Raw genomic sequence first — 16,870 nt, 5'->3', positions numbered from 1 at the left:
TCTATTACCTTTGGATATTTTAATATCTTTTTTACAACCATATGTTTACATATAGTCAATCAACTTAATTAATTTAAAATTTTGATTGCTAGAAATATAATACTAAACTATTTCTTTCCCTTCTTTTTGGCATAAACAACTATATCTTAATTGAAAATATGAATTGCTTGATCAAATGAGTTAAAATTGGTTCGTTGAACTATAAAAAGGAACATATACGTGCTTTAGTTGCAGTGATAAACGAAAGTGATCCTAAGAGTAAAAACCACTCCTCGATGTTATAGTTTTGTACTTCATAATCGTTCCAAATAATTTAAACTATTTAGAATTTTTTATATTTAAAATTTGAAATTTATAAGATTTTACTTTTTATCCAGTGTCACAACTAATTAAAAAATAACTCGATAATTCAATTCATTGTAGAACTTTAAGAGTTAAGTTAGAGATCATGTATGTTCGGGTGTAGAATAGCAAAATCAACTGTTAAATTCAACTGTTCAAATAATTCCTCATATTGAAAACCAAGATATTGTCCAACTTCCTGTCAACCATTCATTTCCAATTAATTCATTATGATTCGTTTGAAAGGAGACAAAAATTCAAATCTAATAATGGAAAGATGAATAGTTGAGTAAATTTACATTTCATTGGCCCACGTATGAACATAAAAACAGAGATGTAAAATAATTCAAATATTAAATGAAATTAGTTTTTACATCTTATAACAATAAAATATAACTCGACATATATAAAGTAGGAAGAGCAACCGTGTGTCTGTGGTTTGGATTATTGAACTCTTGTTATACTAAAAGAAAAATAGATTTTACCCTTTTACATGTATTAAAATAAATATAACTCAAATGGCATAAAATAAGTATCGGGATAAAAGAGAGTTGCGATTTAGATCATCCAGTATCTTTTTTGAAAACGGTTGTAAACAATACACACTGTCTAAATTGTACCACCGTTTGTCATATTGTGAAAATGTTAAAGGAAAAAAAATACTCAAACGATTGATAGGGTATAGTTTTTTGGTGTACTGATCTATGTCAAAGTAAACGTTAGCAAAACACAATTAGCTTATAAATATGTGTTGACCATGAGGTATGTATGCATTGTATATAAATATTTGATTAAAAAATGAAAACTGTTAAATACATCGACATTGATTAATACGATAAAAAGAAAAGAAAATATAAGCAAGTATGATCAATTGACCATATTCATCTCCAAAGTTGTCTTTGTCCCGTTATGAAAAGAATATTTGGTTATCTTTAAATTTTATGTATAGATTTTTCCCGGTCTATAAATTTCAAAATCTTATATTTTTAGCCACTCAATTTTAACTTTGAAAAATTAAAAAACGATTAAAAATATAGTTTTTTAAAAGAGAATTTGCATTAGATGACAAAAAAAAAGAAAAAAAAAGCAACTAAGAGCATTTTTTTTTTGCATATTGCAAATATGACACGTAATTAAATATATCAAATGAAAATCAGAGAGTTATAAAAAAACTATCCGTTTTTAAATTTGTTACTTTTGTAATTTAGAAAATACAGTGATACAAGTCCTATTATCATAATTTTTATTTGCTACTTTTGCAAATATCTCCATAAAACAAAACTAGTAAAAGACAAAATTCATTACATTATATTTTTCTATCGAGGGTAAATATTTTCTCAAATGTTATATTTTTTACCATTTTCGTAAATAAATATAACTCTTTTACTTAACATGACAGAGACTTTGATAAGAAATTAAAAAATAAGCATAGTTAAAAGAAAATAGTAAAATGGTTATCAAACGGATTTTATTGAATTAATTAATTTTTGTTAATATAGAAAGAATTAAACCTTTAAAGTTAGAAAATGTGATGGTACAAAATTAATGGATTATGGCGCGAGTAACGGCGGCATCAAACGGCGCTACGTCATCATCCACTTTCGTAAAAAGCTGAGGAAAAAAAAAAGTAAAAATAACCAAAACGAACGGTTCGGCATCGCCGGGTGTACGAAAGGCATTTCGCTGAGTCTTCCTCTTCGCGGTCTCCATAGCTCATCGAATCACAACTCGGTAACTATAAATACACTCAACCATCGTTCGTCTCTCGAGCCATCGCCATTCGATTCTTCTCATCTCTAGAGTTTCTTCTCGCAGCCATCAACTTAGCAAAGGTAGATACATTCTGTTCATAATTTCTGTTTGGTTGCTAAGGAAACTATGGAAATGGAAATGGAAAATGATTGAAGCATGTGTCGGCGGAGCTTTTCTCTTACTTTTTCTTTCTTTGTTTGTTTTAACTATAGGAGTGAGTGCCAGTGATTTTTGTTTTGTTTAGATATATCGAAGGTTTTATGGTGGAGTTAAAAGAGCTTGGCTGTTGAGCCATGGAGTTTGAATGTTTGATGCGTTGTTAGACTGTTATTGTGTTTGCGTTTCGTTTGGATGAGTGTAGATTCGCGAATATTTTTGCTTATTCTTCTTTTTATATTTGTATTCGTGAAGTTGACGGTTGATTTTTCTAATATACCTTTTCATCATGTGGCGGCCGTGGACTAGCAATTTCAATTTGACTTCTGTTTCTCTTTTTACAAATCAATAGTTCCGAAATCCTTATCGGTTACTTTTGTTTATCATCGTCTGCTAGGTTATTGTTGCTGAACTTATTCGGCTTTATCGTTTGATTGTTTCTTGTTCGTCTATTTGGTGATTTGCTGTTTGCCGCAGACTTAGCTCGAAATAATCACTAGCTATGTCGAGGAAGATGCTCATAGACGGGGAACAGTGCCATCAGGCTGAAGCGGAGGAACACTACGACTTTGATTTATTCGTTATTGGAGCAGGAAGTGGTGGTGTTCGTGCTAGTAGATTTTCAGCTAGCCATGGAGCAAAGGTTACATATATTGACTTATTCTGAACCGTGCATAAGTTTAGTTTCATGTGTCAATTGATGATTCATTTATAGTCATATGTGTAGATTTTACTATTGACATCGTTGGATTTTATATTCTTATGTGGTATATCTTTCGAACCTTGAATAACATTTGTAATTACATCTGAATTTGTTGTAAGGTTGGCATCTGTGAACTTCCATTCGATCCAATCAGCTCAGAAGTAGTTGGAGGAATTGGTGGAACGTATGTAGTTCTTATTAGTGCTCAAAATCTTTTTTATTGTTGGTATGGAAGTGACTAAACATTCTTTATCATGTTTTATCAATTTAGGTGTGTCATTCGTGGCTGTGTTCCTAAAAAGATTCTAGTCTATGGGGCATCGTTTGGTCCTGAACTTCAGGTTAGAAGTGATTTTATTGAAGTGACTCCAAATGCACCATAAAGTCACTTCACGACAAGAAAAACTTATTTTGTTCTGGGAATGCAAATATATGGAATAAAACATGTGTTGTCTGTGTAGGATGCTCGAAATTTTGGTTGGGATTTGAATGAGAAAGTGGATTTTGATTGGAAGAAACTTCTACAAAAGAAGGTATGTTACTTAAATATAATGTTTTGCATGTGATCTCTATCAGTCTAAAAAATAATCCATACGTGAGTTTGTTTTTTCAATGAAGTACATAATTCATTAATTCATTTTGATTGAGATTTCTTGGGTATATTTGCGTAAAGAGCTGGTGGGTATCTAGGTCTAAGTGGTTTTGAAGGGTAAGTGTTTTGAATTGAAGTTTAAGTTCTTTCCATGATTTAATCGATAATACACCATCAACACAAGTCTGATACGTTGAAAGGTAGTTAATCCTCTCCAGTTCAAGAAAAGTTATCTTTCTCTAGCTTCTACCCCTTTTGTTATTTCTCTTTTTGGAATTCCTTTTTGAAATCTAGTTGTTGATTAATTGAAAAAAGTTGTTAATCCTGTTGTGCAAAACTGAGAGTCGTGCATTTGATTATATTTTTTTCCTCCTCTTTTATAAGAAACAAATTTAATCAATGTATGAAATTACAAAAGAAAGGCCTGTGCTCTGAACCAAATTTATGGAGCTTTTAGTTGTTTTAGATTCGATTCCTGGTTATGTCCAAATTATCATTTTTTATGGCACTACCTTTCTCATCTTATTGGCTAAGATTAAGAGTATCTGTTCTTTTCATTTCTTCTAGCACACATTGTTGCTCTCCCAAGTAATACTTCTGGGAATTTGTAGGTCATTGTAATTGTGCCCTTTTATTTTATTAATTCATATATCGGTTTTTCTTGTCTAATATGGAGTCATACTTCTGTTAAATTTTGAACTGTAGACAGATGAGATAGTCCGATTAAATGGAATTTACAAGCGTTTACTGACTAATTCGGGAGTAAAAATGTATGAAGGAGAGGGAAAGATTGTAGGTCCACATGAAGTTGAGGTGACGCAACTTGATGGTACCAAAATATGTTATTCAGCAAAGCACATACTGATTGCAACTGGCAGTAGAGCTGTCATTCCTGATATTCCTGGGAAGGTATCTGCCTGTTCTTCACTGTGTGTGTGTGTGTGTGTTTTCCTTCTCTATGTTGAACGGAATTACTTGATGTTACCTCTGAATAATTGGTATCTAATGCTATCTATTTCCATGGAGAAATTTTCCAATTTTTGTTGTTTAAAATGCTTTTGAAGAAATTACATGCATGCATATATTCTGAATTTGATATATATTTTTTTTCTTGTAAATTAAATTCTTCTTCAACATTTTTTACATTATTAGATGTGTTAGTTCCTATGGAGGCCTGAAATTCTGTTTGCTTATTTTATTTGATTTCATTGACCACTTTTTCCTCATCTTTTATATTGGTCTGGTTGTCTATTTCCTATTGAAGATCAGAGAGGAATATAAAATGTAAATAATGTTGTGGTACAGTTCGATCCATGGTGGGCATCCTTGTATTCATGGCATTTAAAGTGGTGAAGCATTGAATTCAGTGAAGTGCCTTAGGGATTTTGTTGGACATTATTGACATGAATGCTGGTTGCAGAGTAATGCTGTACTACCAATCAAAGAGCTTTTTATATGGATATTCAATTCAGTTTATTCCGTTTCTGTCATTATTTCCACATGCTTGGCTTCGTTTTATACTTTTTTCCGTATGTAATTTTGAGGACTTGGAACATTATGCAAACATTCATTGACATGAATGCTGGTTGTATTTGCTTTAGCATATCTAGTATATGAGCCTTTGATGCACCTTTTTCTGTTTTTTTCCGTTCGGAAAATTTGGGCTTACTATTGTAGAACTTTGGGTTCTTTAGATGCTATTAGGGCCCAATCATTGGTTTTAATATTCTTCTCTTACTTCAATTCTGAAAATTTCTAGGATTGGGGGATAACATCTGATGAGGCTTTGAGTTTAGAGGAGTTTCCTAAGCGTGTTGTGGTGCTTGGAGGAGGGTGTGTTCTCTCTCTCTCCCTCTCTCTAATATTAATATGTCTTAATTGTGCTTTTTGATTGAGGATCATAACTTTTTTTCTGTTGTTAGGTACATTGCCGTTGAATTTGCTTCGATCTGGAATGGTATGGGTGCCAAAGTTGACCTATGTTTTAGAAGGGAACTTCCACTGAGGTATAATATAATCTTGTCGTGTGCACTTTAATCATTTCAATGATATTTGAAGGATCGAACTGCCTGATACTTAGATACAGATTATAAAAACTGTAATGATGTGGTGTTGTAGTTGCTGATATCTTCTCCAACTGTAATGGCCATTGACCATTTGTCCTTCTGGACCATTTGTTGAGGAAGACTTTTAAACATGATTCCAAAACAAAAAATAACAGGAAGTAAAAGATAAACTATGACCCTGTGGATGCATCCTGATATTATCAATTGCCATGTTCTTTATTATGTTATGCCACTGCTCTAGGATGCTATGATTAAAAATGTTATATTTCAGAGGTTTTGATGATGAAATGAGAGCAGTGGTTGCAAGGAACCTGGAAGCCAGAGGAATTAATATGCACCCAAGAACAAATTTGACAGAAGTACTTTCCATGATTTGTTGCTATTTTAACCTATTTTAAATGCTCCGTTTTTATGCATTTAAGAAGATAACACTGGTCCCAATTTTCTCTGAATTCAGTTGATAAAAACAGAGAACGGAATAAAAGTTATCACAGATCATGGCGAGGAGTTGTTGGCAGATGCTGTGTTGTTTGCGACTGGTAGTTATCTCCTCACATTTAAGAACTCTTGAAAATTATTGCACTTATTTGTATTTTCTTTGAGTTCTAGAAGGATATGTACTTTATGAAAAGAAGTATGCATTTTGTATAGCATCGGCTGACTTTACCCACTTACTAGCAATGGCTTAAACTGTATCATCCTGAATTCTAAATAAGGTTGGTAGGAGAGATTCAGATTAATAAATCTTGGGTCAAAATGGGGAAAAAATGTTTGGGTCATAGTTACTAGCAGCATATATTAATAAATCTAGGATGATACCACCAGTCACCATAAAGTTTTCAGTTCAGCCTCAAAACTAGCACTATTGTTGTATTAAATGAGACCCAATGTTCTAGATGGTGGGCTACCTAGAGTAGTAAAGATAGTGAGGGAAGGGACATTTATGGAGTAAAGACTTCAAATCATTTACCAGATGAGCGAATAAATGAATGGTTGAGTGGTTAAATGATCAATTTGTAAGCCCAACAAGCAAAGATGTTGTAGGTTCCTACTATATTGTTGTCCTATAGAGTATCAATATGATTTTTACTAATGTCAAACGTAATAGAGTTTGGTAGTTCTGTTGTCCTTAGTCAAGGTCTTCCCCAAGTAAGTAATAGAAATGAGTACATCTGCATGAATATCTGTAGTCAGCTTTAAAATTTGTTGTATGGAATTTTAGGACGAGACTGAAAGGATTAGTGTAAATTTCTGGTTGTAGAGTGCTTCGTTTGGTGGTTTTCTCAACTCTCAATTATGACACTGTTATTTCCATGATACGTTGATGAGTGACAAGTTTGTTGCAGGTCGTGCTCCTAATTCAAAAAGATTAAATTTGAATGCAGTTGGTGTCGAAGTTGATAAACATGGTGCTGTGAAGGTCATTATCTATCTTACCTTTTTTTATTATTCCGTATAGTTCTTGATGCCACTGGGTTTTTGTTACCAAATAGTCTGATGTTTATCTGTTACCTATTGTGTTGGGTGGAGCTCTATTTTGTAGCTTCGTTGGTCTTGTTAGTCTTTTTGGTCATTTTTTTTGTTTTGGGTCTTTTGTTTAATAAAATACACATTATCTTCTGGAATCTTTTTAGAAGATTACATCTGCTTCACCTTGCCATCTAATTGTCACTTTTAAAGATCTGAATGTGGTTATTCTGCTCTAAACTGTTAATGAGGGGCAGCTAGGCTTTCATTTGTAGGTTATTCTCACCTGGGATGTTGACCTAGAAATATTTAGAGGACTGAGTGTTGAATTCTGCTATAAGTTGTAGAGAAGTTGTAATTAGGGAACGCAAGAAAGGTGAGATATGAGGTGTGATATGTATATCTGCTAGTATGCCAAATCTAGTTATCAGCTAAGCTCATCATTAATTTGTGCAGCCGGACTTTGAGTGGAAAATAATTAGAACTGGCTACTTTCACCATGCCCTCACCGTTTCTCATAAAACAAAACTAGCTACTTTCACCCATCCTAGCTGCTTTTAGCCAGTTTGATGGTTTTAACGAAAGGAAGTTTCGCCCATTTAAACTACCTCTTGCAATATGAAATGGGTATTTAATGAATTGAGTCATACTTAACTCGAGACTACAAGTTAGGATTGATTAGAAGGTTTTACATGGAGATCATATTCTTTTTTTAACTGTAAAATAAAGTATGGATACACTATAAACTTGGCTTGATGATGCATTAAGAAAACCATTTCTCTTTCTGGACACTTAGTTTTCCACTGGATGGACCGTGTAGTTATCCTGACCAGATTTCCGGCGTTTGCCATGTTATACTCATTTGATGTGCCATTGGCTTAATTCTCCATTGGATCACAGTTTAGTTATGTTGAGTGGGATTAACCTTTTTTATTCACTCATTGTGTGACTATATGAATTTCTTTGGCTTGTTGCTGTTCTTGGAGGTATAGGAAGTAACAAAGATGTGTTTTTCTTGTCCAGGTTAATGAGTATTCACAAACGACTGTACCTAGCATCTGGGCTATTGGAGATGTTACTAATCGAATGAATCTTACACCTGTGGCTCTAATGGAGGGATCATACTTTGCTGTATGTATTCTAATATTTTCTTTCGATATTAATCTATTAAACCACTGCTCCTTTCTGATGGATATTTTCAATATTAGTCCTGCTAATTATGATGCCACATCAACCCTATATTTTATTTCTCTTTATTTTCAGAATACTGTTTTCGGTGATGAACCTACCAAACCAGACTACAACTTTGTGCCTTACGCTGTATTCTGGTGAGAAATTGTTATCTATTTAATAGAATTTTTCAGTAAATATGTATGTATTTCGAATGCAAATTGAGTATTATATATCCATTTATATTCCTGCTCGAGGAAAATAGCATGTCCATAACATTAAATTTACACTTCATAAGTAGGTTGCCGCAAAGTGCACATATTGAAGAATATAAGTAGGTTGCCGCAAAGTGCACATAAGTAGGTTGCCGCAAAGTGCACATATTGAAGAATATAATATTTCCATCTTGCCAGAAATGTAATGTTTCCTCTCTATTTTTTCGGGTGTGTTCGGGGCTGAGGATAATATTTAACAACCATTCACTAAAATGTTTTTACAATAAAAAAAAATCCACAAAAGGCAAAGGACTATTAAAATTTTCACTTTGATATGTATAAATCTTGGGTAGGTTATGAAAATCCTTATGTTCAGATAGTCGAAGAGGGAAAGATTAAGATATAATGGAAATCACTTTATCCATCTTCGTTTCTGTAACTTTTTGAGTCTAGTTGTTATTTGCAATTTGATCTATTATTAGATCTTTAAATATGCATTATATTCTGTTGCCCATGCTTCAATTACTGTATTTGCCGAGAACATTATCTTGTAAGTTCATCGCCAATCCATTTATAGATATAAATTATAGTCTTGTTTTTTCCACACGGTTTGCAGCATACCGCCTCTCTCTGTTGTGGGCCAAAGTGAAGAAGAAGCTGTAGAGAAAGGGAATGGTGACATTCTGGTGTACACGTCGTCGTTCAATCCAATGAAGAATACGATCTCTGGGTACGTAGAACATATTTAGACCAAAGCTTAAATAAATCAATAATATTAGCATGCATCATTAATGTTGGATGAGATTTGACTGTGACTAAAACTCGGAGAGCCTTCATTCTTCATACCTTTTCATTTCTTGATGAATATGATACTTACTATATCTGGAAAAATGTGTTTTAAGGTCTAAGTTTCTTAGGGTATAAATTAACAAAACTAGATCAGAAGAATGATAACAAAATATTAATGCAAATCAATTATGTAGTTTGCTCTTAGCATTACTTTTTGAATGAACGGAGTTTCCGTTTGCCATTTGGGTACTCAAACGATCATTTAAACCAAACCATTTTTCTAGTACGGAGTCAAGTATTGATCAATAGACTGATTCAACAAAGAAACTGAAGAAGACGAAGTCGTAGGAGAGTGAGGGTTTGGATTCTTAGTATCCACAATGATTGAAAATTAACATTCAAATACATATTATGAGTAATGAGTGTGATTAAAGCCTGTGTGCCCATCTTATTGAAGACAATCTACTTAAATTGCTTAGTAAATGTAGAGCGGGAAGAAAGAGAGAAAACAAACTATACAAAGTTATTAACTATAACAACATGCTCATTTGTGCTGTCACTCTGAGCCACTCGGTGACTTTTCTTCTTTCTTTTTGTAAATGATTTCACACATCGAGTAGGCACAATTACTCGTTACTTACATACAATATGCTCTGATTATGTCAGCCGACAAGAGAAGACGGTAATGAAGCTTGTGGTTGATGGTGACACACAAAAGGTCCTTGGCGCATCTATGTGTGGGCCTGATGCTCCTGAGATTATGCAGGTAGGTTTTGTAATTAATTTAGAAAATGTGATCATATTTGCCTCATTATATCCTTGGATTTTCATTTATTTATGATTCATATCTTTCATAATAAAATTGAAGCTTTCATTAGCAACATTTACATGACATGGTTTGTTTCAGGGAATTGCCGTCGCTCTCAAGTGTGGAGCAACCAAGAAACAGTTTGACAGCACTGTAAGTTTTCATCTAATCTCCTTTGCCCTTATTTACCACAATGTTCAAAATTCTTAGAAATTGATGGGTTTTTCGACCACTTGTCATATTATTGAACAAAGAGTATGGCAGTTTGGTTGAGAGGTCCCCTTGGTTAGTTGGAGTTTGAAAGTAGCAGCAGCATGTAATTTAGAACTTATTTTATTTGCAATGATTTTCCAAGGGGCTTAGAATAGGGTTTTAAAGTAAAAAAATTATGCATCTAAACACTTGAAAAATCACATTCCAAACCGACATTAAGCACTTGGAGTGAATTGGAGTGATTTTTTTCTTCTGAAAACTGCACTTTGAGCAAAAATTAAAATCAATGCCGAGTGCCAATTGTGAGTGACGTTCCAAGGTACATGTATGATATATATATTATTCACTTGGAATTCACTTTGAATGCCATTCCAAATGTGCTCTTATAACTAATAACTACATGCACAAAAGCATTCTCATTTTTAGAACGTTCGAACTTGAAACAGGTTGGAATACACCCATCTGCTGCAGAGGAGTTCGTAACAATGCGAAGTGTTACAAGGCGAATTGAAGCAGGTTGCAAATTGAAAACAAACCTGTAAAAGCACACCCACACATTTTACTGGAGCATTGGAAGATGCCACGTCTCGATGGTAAGTAAAATATGTTTCTCATTTTTGTTAATTTGCAGAAATGTTAGTTACTACGGACATTATATACATCAAATTACATATATATATATATATATATATATATATACATACAACTTTTTATTTATTTTGTTGGAATAAGAAGTTGGCTATGTTAAAATGTGTGAGCCTGAGGTGACAAATCACTATTCATGATTTAAAAATTTGTTTGTTTTTACTGAACTGAGTTAGTAATATTTTTGCGTTTAAGTGTAAGTTTATTACTGGATTCCTTCCTTAGATTATTTTGTATATTGTTCAGTGTCAAAGTTTCTCTAAGGTTTTGGATATCTTCTCCATGTGGACACTCCACTCGTTGGTTTATTCGGTTTGGAAATAAAAGGTATAATTTGTGTTTGGTTTTATTTGTTTTATGTAATTTTCTATATTTGTTTTGCCAAAGTTTGGCAGTGGTTTGTTCCTTCATTTCGATTGGGTTCTAAATATCCTTGTTTTTACGTGGTTTTCTAAACCACTCTTAAATAAATTTCAATCTTAGAATTTGTTAAACTCGACTCTAATTCTAAATATCTCCACAACACAAATTAGCACTACATGAACTAACAACATTGATAGCAGAAACGGTTCAAATATTGAGTATGTTTTTCTAGTTTATACTTTTTCGTTTCTAATTAAATTCTTGAAGATTATTTTAAATTATTTTGAAAAACTACCTTGAAAGTGAAATAAGGGATTTATAATTACAAAATCATTCTTGAAGATGTCCAAAGTTTGGCTAAAATAGTATATAAATCAAATGAGCACCTAATGTATTAGATGTGCAAAACTTATCCTAACTCAACTTTTAGGTATAAAATTTAGGGTAATTGTAATGAATAACCATTTGAATAATAATAATTAATGACATAGCAACATTTTTTAAAAAAATTGTAAATATAGCAAAACAATTGCAGATAAACTTATATGATCTATCAGTGGACTAATTTTTACAATATAAAAGATAGAATTTAACAAATTTTGCTATATTTGTAATTTTTTTAAAATGTTCTTAATTTTTTTTAATTTAATTACAAAATTTGCAAGTATTCCTAAAAATTAATTTCAGAATTTCTCTGGGTGACTTGACAAAAATATATTTGAAGAGAGCCTAATTTCCAAACTGGCTTCTATCGTTAGATGGGGCAAGTGACTTAGACGGGAAAGTGGAGAGCAACATTAGCGTGGAACTTAAACAAAAGTTTCTAAATGCGTTTGCTTCAAATAAATTTAACATCACGACTAAATAAACTCTTTAGATTAAGTAACCTTACTCTTACTTCTAAATGATCTCTCTATTGTCAACATTCAGACAGTTTAAGACCACTTATAATGGGACCTTCTATGAAGCTTTCAATTCGAACTAAATAGACACATTCTAATTGCATTTATATTTTTAAACTTTTCGAACTAAAAATTGAGCCGGTAAATTTATTCAACATAAATTCTACCGATCATATAAGTTCAAAAATTCATTTCTTATTATTCGTGAGTTCAAATTTTAGAATTATTATAAATTTGAGGTCCAAATTTAATAAGTTTAGAAGTCTAAGTGTTGCAATTCAAAGTTTAAGAGTGTAATCGCAAATGTCATTCTACTTTACTTTAAAATTATCTTTTTCCTTCAGTATTACTAGAGTGAAGAGTTAAAAAGGTTATGCATAGTTTACTTTAACAGTTTATATATTATATTAGATTTGAAAGAGGTAATAACAAAAATGAACAAGAGCTTAGTAAGTGAATAATTAACAGCCATTATTTACAAGGGCGAGGTAGAGTAAGTCATACCTATGTCACTGTCTTCCCTTCGCATACGTCGCATGTTATATACCCAACGCCTTCGCAATATGGACATTTCGTTCCTTCACCTACCCATTCCAGAAACTGCATCCATATATACACAATCGAATTGACTTCTTCTTTTTCACAAACTTAACCACATATTAAAAAAACTAAAGGAAGTGAAAATGGGTGCGCGAGTCGAGTAATTTCACCTGAGGTTCAATATTTGGCTCACCAGTTCCATCGCATTCTAAAAAGATAAAGCTGGTTAGTTCTCCAAGATAAAGCTAGTTAAATTTCAAAAATATTCCATCTGTGTTGTGTGTGCGCGCGCGTCCATGCAGACAATAAAATTTTAATAAGTAGAATAGAAAATTTGAACATCCCAACTTTAGATCAAGAAGTTATTTAGATCAAGAAGTTAGATCTTAATTAGTAAAAAACGTTAAAATAAAAAAAGGATATTTTTTTAAAAAATAATATATTTGTTTTGGCAACACTTATATTCATAACCAATGTTTTCAAAACCCTTCCAAGGGTACACTTAGTTTCAACGCTTATGTTTGGTGCCTCGCCTTGAAAAGGCGCATCTCACAAAATAAGCTACCTTTTATGTGATGCCCAAGTCTTGAGGCCTTTTCATTCAATTTTAGTAATAATTAGCGTTTTGCTTCTTCATTAACTAAAAAAATCAAATTTACTGTGCTTTCTCTTGTTTATACAGTAATCTATTACAGTACGCCTCAAAAAAATGCCTTTCTTTGGTGCTTTGCGCTTAAATCCTAATAGACTAATGCATTTTAAAAAACACTGCCATAACAACAAATTTTCCAAATAGTCTTGAAAGTCCTTTTAGAGTTTTTCAAGGATACTGCTTGTACAACGGGTGAATAGATCATGTTAAACTAAGGTATCTGTGTTGAAGTCTTTAGAAAATTGATAAATACTTCCAAAACTTTCAATATGTTAATCCAGAAGGTTAAAACATCATTTTGGTCCTTGTATTTGAAGTTAGTTCAAACTTAATTCCTATACTCCTAAATGTGTAGTTCTTGTAGTTTTAATAAATGTTAAATTAAACAAAACTACCAAAACCAAAGTAGTAGATTAACCTAAAAATAAATAAGAATGCCCTTTAAAGATATGGTTGATAGCGAAGTACCTGTGCATAACAGACGACCCTCCCCACGACAAGTCAGACAATTGGTAGATATGACTTTGGTTTTTCCATCAGAAGCTTTTCCATTAGAACTATGAAGTCGTGTGGGGTCTTCCCATCGGTTCTCTCCTATGAGAAAAACTCGCTGTTGGGAAACATCAAAACTTTCACTACCTTCTTTTACTATTGTCTTCTGAATCTCTTGTATTTCAGTTACTGAATTAATAACAGTTCCATTTTCACTTCCCTGCAAAAGTAGGAAAAGCACAAGTAGAACATATTCAGAATGCAAACGTCCTATTGATAATTATTTAGTTTTTTTACTTACAGCTTATAAAATTAAACGCTAATCCTACTCACAAATGCTGTTTTAAAAAACCAAATCAACTTTTTAAACTAGAATTTGATTCGGATTTCAATTGTTTCTTTCACAAAGGTGAAAATCATTACGGAAAAATGGGTAGAAAACAAACATAAGTTTGAAAAACAAGAAAATGAAAAAATTTGTTACCAATCTGAGCCTTAATATTCAGTGTCAGACAAACAGTAATGCTACAACTGCCAATACTTAAGGTATGAATAACGAAAAAAAATGTATACAAGTTCATCGAAAGTAAAATTGACAGAAAAGCAACAACCACAAGATCAATCAAATTCTGCAAGAGATTCGTACCTAATTAGAATTTTTATTTGTATCTATGAAGCAGACACTTCTTGTATTTGGCTAATTTTGTAGGCTTACATAAATGAGTCCCCGTATTCTTTCAGTTCTTATTTCAATGAATCAGGTATTTGACAAAAAAAAATCAACAAAATAAAAAATGGAAAGAAGCTGCTCCTTCTAGACTCTAACTCGGACTAAATCTTGTAAAGAAAATATATACTGGAAGTTCCTAAGATAAACATTGCTAACTTAAGGGCATAGGAAGACATTTGAGAGTGGACTCTTGGAGTATCAAATGTATTCTTCGACTAAATCATATACGACCGACAGTGTCATCCACTATATACTTTCCATCTAAGAAAGGAAAACGATACATCCACTAGAAACTTATATAGACCATAAAGATACTGATTCAACACATAAAGGAAATAAAAAGTTTTCGAACATACTCTCTGATCTGTTGGAATATTCCCTTTTTCATCTGTTTTGGCATCTGATCCAACACTCTCAGTTACTTCCTCCTTGAATAAAATGTCAAGAAGCTCTGTAGTCATTATACCATCTTCACGGAATCCTGAAGCGGCCTATCCAATAAAAGTATACATAGCCATGAAGTGTCACGGATTGAAAGAATATGGACTAAATCTACATGAAGTTCGTTGAATTAGTAAAGAATGATAGATTGGTGCCAACTTCAAAACAATCTTACCTGCCAAGTCTTAACAGCACGCTCAGTTCCACTGGAGAAACTTGAAAATTCCATGTCTTCCTCACCGGAGTAAAATCCTAGCCTCATTAATGCTTCCTGACATTTTAGTAGAAACAGAACAATACAGAAGCATGTTCTTCAATGATCTTCGTAATAAAAGAAATTAAAACATCTCAATTAGCTAAAAGCAGGAACATACTGCTCGCACTACCAAAAAAGTGCACCAGATAGAGACTCGATTAAACTGAATTTCAGAAAACCAAACATCAATCTCAAAATCTCACACAGAGTTGAATCGACTGTATTCGTAAGCCTATCTATTACATCTATTACCATAAATGTTTTAGTCACCTTCAATTCAACTTAATTCGTTTATCTTTAACACTATTAATTCAGGCAGTAGGTTTTAAATGCATTATGTTCGTGAGGAAGTTTGATTTACCAAACAGGTTGCGTATGATTAAGAAACTTGATCAAATTCTGTCGACAGAGAAAATCGTAGGAACAAAAGCACAGAACTTAAAACTCGCCTTCTAATATTTGATAGAAGAAATGCGTATGTCGAGCAGACCTGCATCGCTAGGACTTCCGCTCCTTCCGAACCAGTTCTCAAAGACTTTCTCTCCTTCTTCACCTCTTTCTCCGCCTTACTTTCTTCGGAAAACTTGACGACTTCTTCAACAATCGTCTTCTTCTCTATCTCCACATCCTCTTCACGACTACTCTCATCCAACAAAATGCGACTCACTGTCGGTCCGCTCTCGGCGATTAGATTCTTCTCCTTCAAGACCTGCAACAGGCCAGCGATATTCGCAATAGTTTCCGACACGGAAATCGTTCCTCCTTGAACGGAATTTCGGCGCTCTAACGCTTGAATTTGCAGCTTAAGTTCAGCAATTTCCTGCAGAAGCGATTGGCGTTCTCTGGCCCAACGCTGCTCTTCGCGGATCCACCGCTCCTCTTCGCGAAACCAGCGCTGCTCCTCGCGTATCCATCGGAGCTCCTCGCGGTCGTTGCTAGAGGGATTGAGAGAACGACAAATGAGGGAATTGGAAAGAGAACGAGATGATGAGAGCTTCGGAGAAGAGAAAAGTGAGAGAGAGAAGGCGCGAGGAGTGAGAAGAAGAGAAGGATTGAGAGGAAGAGTAATGGAGGAAGACATTGAAAAGAAGCACAGAAACTGAAGGGATTGTGGAAGAAGAAAGAGGAGAAATGGAAGAACGTATAGAGACTTTGAGAAGATATTTCTCCGATGGGGGAAATCTCATACTCTGCCCATTTGAAACCACACGTTTTGCGTCAAGCAACTGGCGGGAAATCACAACATCGCCCACTATATGCCATCGTAATCATTTACCCATGTTAATAATTCCTTCTAAATACCCTTTTAAAACCTTCCTTTGCCATGCTTTACCTTTATAATTTATTTGCTTTTAAAATTAAAATAGTTTACCCTTCTAACAGTATTATCCTAAACACAGACTTTAGTAAACTCAATTATAATAAATAATTCTACTCGAAAGTGTGGTTTTAATTACATTTATAATGTTTAAGTTTATAATTTAAATCTTAAAACTCAAATAAGTGTTAAAATTAGATCAATTTTAGAAACGGTACAAACCAAATAATTCAAAGATTCAATTTTAATACTAGTAAA

The 16,870-nt window shown here is 33.2% G+C and overlaps 2 protein-coding genes across 4 annotated transcripts; one reads left to right on the top strand and one right to left on the bottom strand.

The window, feature by feature from the left end:
* Positions 1 to 1,982: 1,982 nt before the first annotated feature.
* Positions 1,983 to 11,423, top strand: LOC101215496 (glutathione reductase, cytosolic). 3 transcript variants are annotated; one of them, NM_001308836.1, is given in 18 exon segments: positions 2,011 to 2,174; positions 2,728 to 2,893; positions 3,073 to 3,137; positions 3,225 to 3,294; positions 3,415 to 3,486; positions 4,251 to 4,454; positions 5,305 to 5,378; positions 5,468 to 5,551; positions 5,883 to 5,970; positions 6,069 to 6,150; positions 6,958 to 7,031; positions 8,102 to 8,209; positions 8,342 to 8,406; positions 9,080 to 9,193; positions 9,919 to 10,018; positions 10,160 to 10,213; positions 10,720 to 10,866; positions 11,165 to 11,412. In NM_001308836.1, coding segments are annotated over 16 exon segments (1,491 nt in total). In that variant the 5' UTR covers positions 2,011 to 2,174; positions 2,728 to 2,752; the 3' UTR covers positions 10,816 to 10,866; positions 11,165 to 11,412.
* On the bottom strand, positions 10,463 to 16,513 carry LOC101215886 (protein disulfide isomerase pTAC5, chloroplastic). Its single transcript, XM_011652580.2, has 7 exons — positions 15,785 to 16,513; positions 15,214 to 15,309; positions 14,954 to 15,088; positions 13,844 to 14,087; positions 12,894 to 12,931; positions 12,688 to 12,783; positions 10,463 to 10,809 (listed from the first exon to the last, which is right to left on the bottom strand). Exons 1-6 carry the CDS (start codon positions 16,373 to 16,375, stop codon positions 12,688 to 12,690), a joined length of 1,200 nt encoding a protein of 399 aa, XP_011650882.1. The 5' UTR covers positions 16,376 to 16,513; the 3' UTR covers positions 10,463 to 10,809.
* Between the last annotated feature and the right edge of the window lie 357 nt (positions 16,514 to 16,870).

Source organism: Cucumis sativus, chromosome 3, assembly GCF_000004075.3.
Source record: "Cucumis sativus cultivar 9930 chromosome 3, Cucumber_9930_V3, whole genome shotgun sequence".
In the NCBI taxonomy this organism is placed as follows: domain Eukaryota; kingdom Viridiplantae; phylum Streptophyta; class Magnoliopsida; order Cucurbitales; family Cucurbitaceae; genus Cucumis; species Cucumis sativus.
The sequence above is the reverse complement of the archived record's forward strand: the minus strand, read 5'-3'. Positions and strand labels throughout refer to the sequence as shown.